The sequence below is a fragment of the Lithobates pipiens genome, unplaced genomic scaffold (assembly GCF_037356315.1).
Source record: "Lithobates pipiens isolate NorthernLeopardFrog02 unplaced genomic scaffold, aLitPip1_a1.2 Scaffold_30, whole genome shotgun sequence".
Taxonomy (NCBI): domain Eukaryota; kingdom Metazoa; phylum Chordata; class Amphibia; order Anura; family Ranidae; genus Lithobates; species Lithobates pipiens.
In genome coordinates, this window is record NW_027507791.1 from 175515031 (window position 1) to 175525087 (window position 10057).

At 52.1% G+C, this 10057-nt stretch overlaps 1 protein-coding gene across 1 annotated transcript; it reads right to left on the minus strand.

Moving 5' to 3' along the window:
• Nucleotides 1-318: 318 nt before the first annotated feature.
• On the minus strand, nucleotides 319-1462 carry LOC143942275 (olfactory receptor 6N2-like). The gene has a single exon (XM_077463517.1). The coding sequence runs from the start codon at nucleotides 1427-1429 to the stop codon at nucleotides 440-442; it is 990 nt and encodes a 329-aa protein (XP_077319643.1). The 5' UTR covers nucleotides 1430-1462; the 3' UTR covers nucleotides 319-439.
• Between the last annotated feature and the right edge of the window lie 8595 nt (nucleotides 1463-10057).

Genomic DNA, 10057 nt, shown 5'->3' on the forward strand with positions numbered 1-10057 from the left:
TATAAACTTTCTTATCTCACTGTTAAAGATAAAATTACTGTATAATGTGACTCTCTGTAACTTTGATAAGGTGTGTGTGCTTGTTGGTGGGGTGGTCGGGAGTGGTCATTGTGGCTTTATCAGACTTGCTTTTCAGTATACAATTGCTAACAACATTTTTGATGTTGGATTTACAAAAAAGGACAATATTTTGTTTTATTTACTTTTAATGAAGGATTTTTTTTTTTTTTACAGTGTCTGTGTTCTTTTTTTAAAATAATTTTTCTTTTCATCCATTGTGCAAGGTATCCTCCCAGGATTGTTTAGGAGGGGGGCTCAAGCTCACTGTCCCCTTTTCTAGCAATTACTTAGGAAAGTACAGAAGGAAAAGTATTTTGTACAATTGCTACATTTCATTGATGTCCAAGAGAAACCAAAATGCATTTTTTTTTTGTTTCTGTTAAGATCTGTGGCTTGCCTTTTGTTCGGGCACAAATGAAACAAGTATATTTCCAGCAAATACTCCTTTTTGCTGAAAAAATCTCTTTAGAAAATTTGTAATGTGTTTGTTACGAAAACTGTAGACAAGCGTGCTTAAAAGTGGGGTCAAAATAGAATGATGAAGAGCTGTGGCTAAGTCATACTCCGGTGAGTAGTGGGTTTCAAGGTGTATATACATGACGGTAACACTTCCATAAAAAACAAAAGCTATAAGAAAGTGGGATGCACAGGTGGAGAAGGCCTTTTTTCGTTCCTCTGATGTCTTCATCTTGAATATCGCAGCCAAAATATTAGCGTATGTAATGGTAATAGAAAACGAGGTCAATATAATTGTAAAGGAACTCATAGCGAACTCCAAGATAATGGCGAGATCGGTGTTAGCACAGGCTAGGTTCAAAAGTGGACAAGAGTCACAAAACAAATGCTGAATTTCATTTGGCCCGCAAAAAGGTAACTGATAAACTAAAATAAGAAAGGGTAGCGGTGTAATAAAACCAAGAATCCAACATAATGCTATAAGTAACTTACTTGACTTTAATGTCATTATAGAATGATATTGTAGGGCCTTACAAATTGCTATATAACGATCGTAAGCAATTACATTCAGGAGAAAATTCTCAGTTATTATAAGTGAGTGGAAAAAATACATTTGCACAAGACAGTAGTTAAATGAAATATGCGCTCTTCCATTTAAAATTAGAGTAAATAATGTTGGATAGACAGCTGTAACAATACCTATCTCAGAGAGGCATAAACCAAAAATAAAAAAATACATAGGGACATGAAGACGAGAGTCAAAAATAATTACCAACAGTGTAATAATAGTACCAGCAGTGATGATGAAATAGAGTAAAAGCAACATGGTGAAAAATAGATGTTGGTGGTGGGCTATATTGGTGAACCCCACTATGATAAACTCATGGATACTCTGGTTGTGCATTGTATTCATGTGTAAATTCTACTTTCAATAGTCTTAATTCCTATAACAGCCTTATTTCTCCTAAGAAGAAGAAATAATTAAAAAATAATATTAAAATAGTTTTGATTACATCAATTTTTTAAATACATAATTAAAGTAAAAAATCAAATCAATAAAAGTAGTAGTTGTTTGGTTAAAAAAAAAGAAATAGCATGGTACCTCTTGAATCAAAAGATGTCTACATTTCTTAAAGTGGTTATAAACCCTTACAACCAACTTTGACCTACAGGTAAGCCTAGATTAAGGCTTACCTGTAGGGCCAAGAAATATCTCCTAAACCTATACGGTTTAGGAGATATTTACCCGAAGACAGCCACAGGCGCACTAGGGTAGGCCGCAGATCGTGGCAATATGCCGCGAGTTTCGGCTCCCGTGCACATGTGCGGAGTGACGTCATTGCGGCTCCGGCGAATCACAGCGTCGGAGCCACGAGACCCGGAAGTCGCTCCGGGATCCATGGCAGTGGCGAAGAGGAAGACAGAGGACCGCTTCGGGGGCTTCGTTCTCAGGTAAGTTATTCATAATGAGCTAGTATGCTATGCTCCAGAGGACGTCGTAGTGACGAAACGCGTAGGGGGTGGCCATAGTACGCACTCTCTCTGGCTTAGAACGCCACGGCGGACGGCTGCTGTATTTTGATATGCGATTGATACATTGTGCAAATATGAGTAGTTTTTTTAAACAATAAAGCGAGTTTTGAAATGGTTTTACACTATGGATGCCCTTCTCTTTTACTGATACTTATTTGAGGCACCCCCAACGGACCAATTAAAGGGACCCCCCAGAGGAAAACCAGACAGCAACACAGGGGCACACACTGTGGCAGCGAGTTCACACCTGAAGGGGGCAGGTGATCTGGTGAGGGCAACAAGAGCACTTTTTTGGATACACGAGTTTCCCTGCACTATCAAGAATTTATTTGGACTGATTGGCTAATCCGGAGTTGAATTAATTACTTTTTAAACACAGTATATTTTACTTATTATGTATTTTGTTGTTTCACAGTTCTTCACTATAGTTATTAATTAACCCTTAGTGGGTTTGATTATTACTTTTAGAATATATTTTTTCACCATCTATTTCTTCACGTTTTCACTATTTTTGCGGAAGAAATCATTTATTTCACATTTTATGGACTATTGCACGAGAAGTTATTTATTGCATGTATATTAACTATAACTACATTTATTAGATTGTCACAAGCACTTAGCACATCATCCATGCACGTATAGAGTTAGTATACATATATATATTTTTATCTATTTTTCTTTTTTTTCTTTTTTTATACGACACTCACCTCTTTTTATTAGGTTGCATTCCACATATTTCATAAAATTTGCCTATTATTAATTATATCATTCTAGGGATTTCAAAGGTATAGCGCCATATCTACTTTTTCTTCCTCTTTTTTTTACACTTTGACAATTATTCAGTCATGCAACACTGTACCCAAATTATTTTTTTATCATTTTTTGAGACAGAGAGAACTTTCTTTTGGTGGTATTTAATCCCCCCATTTTTTTTAAATTTTATTTTGTTATGTAAGCAGGCACAGCGGGGGACCTGATGCGATTGGACAGCAGCCGCGATGTCTGCCGGCCACCCGCAATCACGGGCACGATAGCCAGAATGGGGATGCGTGTATGAAAACACACAAATCCCTGTTCTGACAGGACAGGAGCGACAGATCTGCTGTTCCTACTAATCAGGAACAACGATTTTTCTCCTCCTCTAGTCAGTCCCATTCCCCCACAGTTAGATACACTCATGAGGGAATACATTTAACCCCTTGATCGGCCCTAGTGTTAACCCTTTCCCTACCAGTGACATTTACACAGTAATCAGTGCATTTTTATAGCACTGATCGCTATATAAATGTCAATGGTCCCAAAAAAGTGTCAAAAGTGTCCACCGCAATGTTGCAGTCCCACTAAACATTGCACATTATTGCCATTACTAGTAAAAAAGAAAAAAATGCCATAAACACAACCCGATTTTTTGTAGACGCTATAACTTTTGCACAAACCAATCAATATATGCTTATTGCTTTTTTTTTTTTTTTAACCAAAAAATATGTGGAAGAATATATATTGGCTTAAACGGATGAAGACGTTTCTTTTTTTACATTTTTGGGGGATTTCCTGACTACATATCACATTTTGGAGGCCCTGGAGCATTAGGCCAGTGGAAACAGTTGGGGACACTGGCTCTGGCTCTGCTGACAGTGGTAATGGCATATAGCGGTGATCAGGATGTTGGTATAGCAATAATCTGGTCACTGATATGGCTGGGATTAGGACATTTGTATGGGGAATTGTTGGTGATCAGGATGTTGATATGGCATATAACAGTGATCAGGACACTGGTGTGTTGAACAGCAGTGATCAAGATGCTGGCATGGTGTATGGCAGTGATCAGGATGCTGGTATGGTGCATGGCGGTGATCAAGATGCTAGTATGATGTATGGCAGTTATCAGGATGCTGATATGGCAGTGATCGGGGCGCTAGTATGAGGTATGGCAGTGATCAGGATGCTGTTATGGCATACAGCGATGATCAGGACACTGGTGTGCTCAGCAGCAGTGATCAGGATTCTAGTATGGGGTATGGCGGTAATCAGGTGGTTGGTATGGATCTAGCTGTGATCAGGACAGTAGTATGGGGTATGGCGGTGATAAGGATGCTGATATGGAGCATAGTGGGGATTAAGATGCTGGTATAGCAGTGGTCAAGATGCTGGTATGAGATATGGTGGTAATCAGGACACTGGAATGGAGTATGGCGGTGATCAGAATGTGGTATGGTGTATAGTGGTGATCAGGATGCTGGTATGAGGTATGGCAGTGATCAGGACACTGGTATCAGGTATGGCGGTGATCAGGACACTAGTATGGCATATGGCGGTGATTAGGATGCTTGTATGAGGTATGCCACTGATCTGGGCACTGGTATGGTTTATGGTGGTGATCAGGATGCTGGTATGAGGTATGGAGGTGGTGATTAGGATGCTGGTATGGCATATGGTGGTGATCAGATGCTGGTATGGTGTATGGAGGTGATCAGAATGCTGGTATGACATATGGTGGCAATCAAGACGCTGGTATGAGGTATGGTGGTAATCAAGACGCTGGTATAGGGTATGGCTGTGATCAGGACACTGGTATGAGTTATAGCACTGATCAGGACCCTGGTATGGTGGTGATCAGTATGCTGGTATGGCATATGGCAGTTATTAGGATGTTGGTATGGTGTATGGCAGCAATCAGCATGCTGGTATGAGATACAGTGGTAATCAGGACACTGGTATGATGTATGGCATCAATCAGGACACTGGTATCATTTTATGATTTTCAAGTCTCAGGGAGCCCTTGCTAAAATCAATTCATAGGGGGTCAGTGAGAAAAACGGGAGGAGTACAATCCTTAGGGCTAGTTTACACTTGCTTTAAAACAAGACTTTGGACACGCTTTGTTAAAGCTCTCTAAATGCCAGTCAAAGCCTCTGTCACTAAATAAAATGGTTAGCTTACAGTCCTGTTTACACCTTACATTTGCCTTGCTTTGGCTTTGCGTCAAAAATGTTACCCCGTGTAGCTTTAGTGGTGCTTCAAAGCATCTTCAAAGCCTCTGTAGAACTCTATGACAAAGCTCACTTGAAGCTCGGTTGAAGCACCTGTGGCTTTTGAGAGGCTTAGCTTTACTTTGATTTGGATTAATTGCAGGTATGAAATATCAACACACACACATGGGCACCTGTCAAGCTTCAACAAAGCTCCAAAAGAGCATCATAAAAGCATCCCTCACACTTCATCAAAGCATCACCAAAGCTTCATCACCACCAAAGCTTAATCGAAGCACCACCGAAGCATCAAAAACACATTGTAAAAGCATGTTGAAGCGGTAGGCGCTTTAATGTGTGATGAAGCCAAAGGAAGTATAAATGAGCCCTTACAGTCAGAGGCGGCTCTCTAATTAGGCAAATTAGGCGATTGCCTAAGGCCCCGCAGTCTTAAGGGCCTCGCAATCGAGTAATTTGCCTGTAAATAATCCGGTGGCAGCAAGTGCGGGGAGCGGGACAGTAGAGTCCTCTAGGTGGCGCAGCGGCTGGATGACAGACGGCATGAGGGCGGCATGTCCATGTGGGACCCTCACTTGAGCTTCTCTCTTGTGCCGCTCACCAGACCTCTCCTCCACACCTGCCTCCTATTTGGTTCTGGAGTCGGAGCGGGGTGTTTCTGAAAAACTACCCAGCTGGATAGTCCCACCATGAGTGTGAAGAGGGAGGAACTCTTATGCTGCCGACCAGAGCAAAGGTGAGTGCCCGTGCCGTGCAGCCTTCCCTGTGTGCCTAAATAGGAGGAGCGGTGGGGAGACTGCACATAGATAGTGGAATTGATTTTTACATATTAATCCATACAGCCGCTGAATGTTTGCAGGGAGGAGAGGAGGAGAAGTGATCATTCAGCGGTTGCATGAAGGAATATGGAAAAATCAATTCCACTATCTATGTGCAGTCTCCCCACCGCTCCTCCTATCTAACTTTTTCTGCATCCCCGTTCTCTCCGGCCCCTCCTTGTGCTCCCTGGCTCCGCCCCTCTGTGCGCTCCCTGGCTCCGCCCCTCCGTGCGCTCCCTGGCCCCGCCCCTCCGTGCGCTCCCTGGCCCCGCCCCTCCTGCTCTCCAGCCCCCTTTGTGCTCCCTGGCTCCGCCCCTTCTTGTACTCCCTTTCTCCACGCCTCCTGCTCTTCAGCCCCTCCCTTTGCTCCCTGGCTCCGCCCCTCCTGCTCTCCAGCCAATTCTTGTCCTCCCTGGCTCCACCCCCATTTCGCCAGCACCCCCTGCTCTCCAATTCTTTCTGCTTCCCCTCTCAAGCTCCCCCCCAGCACTCTCCACCCCCAACCCTTAGCACTATCTGGCCCCCAGCACTCTCCACCCTACACCCCCTGCGGCTCTCTCTTGCCCCATCACTCTCCACCTTCCACCCCCAGCACTCTCCACCCCCAGCACTCTCCACCCCCAGCACTCTCTGGCCCCCAGCACTCTCCAGCCCCCACCCACAGCACTCTCTGGCCCCCAGCACTCTCCAGCCCCCACCCCCAGCACTCTCTGGCCCCAGCACTCTCCACCCCCCACCCCCCAGCACGCAATGCCCCCCACCCCCCAGTGCTGCCTGGCCCCCAGCACTCTCCGCCCCCCAACCCCCAGCATTCTCTGGCCCCCAGCACCTTCCAGCCCCCACCCCCCAGCACTCTCTGGTCCCCACCCCCCAGCACTCTCTGGTCCCCACCCCCAGCACACTCTGGTCCCCACCCCCCAGCACTCTCTGGTCCCCACTCCCCAGCACTCTCTGGTCCCCACCCCCCAGCACTCTCCGGTCCCCACCCCCCCAGCACTCTCCGGTCCCCACCCCCAGCACTCTCCGGTCCCCACCCCCCAGCACTCTCCGGCCCCCACCCCCAGCACTCTCCGGCCCCCACCCCCAGCACTCTCCGGTCCCCACCCCCCAGCACTCTCCGGTCCCCACCCCCCAGCACTCTCCGGTCCCCACCCCCCAGCACTCTCCGGTCCCCACCCCCCAGCACTCTCCGGTCCCCACCCCCCAGCACTCTCCGGCCCCCACCCCCAGCACTCTCCGGTCCCCACCCCCCAGCACTCTCCGGTCCCCACCCCCCAGCACTCTCCGGTCCCCACCCCCCAGCACTCTCCGGTCCCCACCCCCCAGCACTCTCCGGTCCCCACCCCCAGCACTCTCCGGTCCCCACCCCCAGCACTCTCCGGTCCCCACCCCCAGCACTCTCCGGTCCCCACCCCCAGCACTCTCCGGTCCCCAGCACTCTCCGGTCCCCACCCCCAGCACTCTCCGGTCCCCACCCCCAGCACTCTCCGGTCCCCACCCCCCAGCACTCTCCGGCCCCCACCCCCAGCACTCTCCGGTCCCCACCCCCAGCACTCTCCGGTCCCCACCCCCAGCACTCTCCGGTCCCCACCCCCCAGCACTCTCCGGTCCCCACCCCCCAGCACTCTCCGGTCCCCACCCCACAGCACTCTCCGGTCCCCACCCCCCAGCACTCTCCGGTCTCCACCCCCCAGCACTCTCCGGCCCCCACCCCCCAGCACTCTCCGGCCCCCACCCCCAGCTATCTCCGGCCCCCACCCCCAGCACTCTCTGGTCCCCACCCGCTAGCACTCTCTGGTCCCCACCTCCCAGCACTCTCTGGTCCCCACCCCCCAGCACTCTCTGGTCCCCACCCCCCAGCACTCTCCGGTCCCCACCCCCCAGCACTTTCCGGTCCCCAGCACTCTCCGGCCCCCACCCCCAGCACTCTCTGGCCCCAGCACTCTCCGCCCCCCACCCCCCATCACTCTCCGGCCCCCACCCCCAGCTATCTCCGGCCCCCACCCCCAGCACTCTCTGGTCCCCACCCGCTAGCACTCTCTGGTCCCCACCTCCCAGCACTCTCTGGTCCCCACCCCCCAGCACTCTCTGGTCCCCACCCGCTAGCACTCTCTGGTCCCCACCTCCCAGCACTCTCTGGTCCCCAGCACTCTCTGGTCCCCACCCCCCAGCACTCTCCGGCCCCCACCCCCAGCTATCTCCGGCCCCCACCCCCAGCACTCTCTGATCCCCACCCGCTAGCACTCTCTGGTCCCCACCTCCCAGCACTCTCTGGTCCCCAGCACTCTCTGGTCCCCACCCCCCAGCACTCTCTGGTCCCCACCCGCTAGCACTCTCTGGTCCCCACCTCCCAGCACTCTCTGGTCCCCAGCACTCTCTGGTCCCCACCCCCCAGCACTCTCCGGTCCCCACCCCCCAGCACTCTCCGGTCCCCACCCCCCAGCACTTTCCGGTCCCCAGCACTCTCCGGCCCCCACCCCCAGCACTCTCTGGCCCCAGCACTCTCCGCCCCCCACCCCCCAGCACTCTCTGCCCCCCACCCCCCAGTACTCCCTGGCCCCAGCACTCTCTGTCCCCCACCCCCCAGCATTCTCTGGCCCCCAGCACTCTCCGGTCCCCACCCCCCAGCACTCTCCGGTCCCCACCCCCCAGCACTCTCCGGTCCCCACCCCCAGCACTCTCCGGCCCCCACCCCCAGCACTCTCTGGCCCCAGCACTCTCCGCCCCCCACCCCCCAGCACTCTCCGCCCCCCACCCCCCAGCACTCTCCGCCCCCCACCCCCCAGTACTCCCTGGCCCCAGCACTCTCCGTCCCCCACCCCCCAGCATTCTCTGGCCCCCAGCACTCACCAGTCCCCACCCCCCAGCACTCACCGGTCCCCACCCCCCAGCACTCGCCGGTCCCCACCCCCCAGCACTCAATGGTCCCCACCCCCCAGCACTCTCCGGTCCCCACCCCCCAGCACTCTACAGCTCCTCCCTGCTCTTTCCCCCCCAGGGACTGCAGACAGGGACAGATCTCTAGATCTCTCTCTCCCCCTTTCCCTCACCCTCTCTTTCTCACCTCCCCCTCTCTCTCTCTTACCCCTCTATCCCCCTCTATCTTTCTCCCCCCTCTCTCTTACCCCCTCTCCCCCTCCCCCCTCTCTCTCTTACCCCCCTCTCCCTCCTACCCCCTCTCCCTCCCCCTCTCTCTCTCTCCCTCTCTCTCTCACCACACTCCTCTCTCTTACCCCTTCCCACCCCTTTCTCTCTCCCTTCCCTTCTCTCCATTCCCTCCCTTCTCTCCATTCCCTCCATTCCCTCCCTTCCCTCCCTTCCCTCCCTTCTCTCCCTTCTCTCCCTTCCCTCCCTTCTCTCCTTCTCTCCCTTCCCTCCCTTCCCTCCCTTCTCTCCCTTCTCTCCCTTCCCCCCTCTCTCCCCTCCCCCCCCTCTCTCCCTTCCCCCCTCTCTCCCTTCCCCCCCTCTCTCCCTTCCCTCTATCCCCCCTTCCTTCCCTTCCTCTCTCCCTCCCTCCCTTCCTCTCTCCCCTCCTCCCTCTCTCCGTTCCCTCTATCCCCCCTTCCCTTCCTCCTTCCCTCTCTCCCTCCCTCCCTCTCTCCCTTCCTCCCTCTCTCCCTTGCTTCCCTCTCTCCCTTGCTTCCCTCTCTCCCTCCGCTTCCCTCCCTCTCTCCTCCCTCTCCCTTCCTCTCTCCCCCTCCCTTCCCTCCTTCTCTTCTCCCTTCCTTCCCTCTCTATCTCACTTCCTTCCCTCTCTATCTCCCTTCCTTCCCTCTCTATCTCACTTCCTTCCCTCTCTATCTCACTTCCTTCCCTCCCTCTCTGCCTTCCTTGCTTCCCTCTTTTCCTTCCTTCCTTTCCTCTCTCTCCTTCCTTCCCTCCCTCTCCCTTCCTTCCCTCCCTCTCTCCCCTCCCTTCCTTCCCTCTCTCTCCCTTCCCTCTCTCTTTCCTCTCTCTCCCTTCCCTCTCTCTCCCCTCCCTTCCTTCCCTCCCTCTCTCCCCTCCCTTCCTTCCCTCCCTCTCTCCCCTCCCTCCCTTCCCTCCCTCCCTCTCTCCCCTCCCTCCCTTCCCTCCCTCTCTCCCCTCCCTCCCTTCCCTCCCTCTCTCCCCTCCCTCTCTCCCCTCCCTCCCTTCCTTCCCTCTCTCCCCTCCCTCCCTTCCTTCCCTCTCTCCCCTCCCTCCCTTCCCTCTCTCCCATACCTT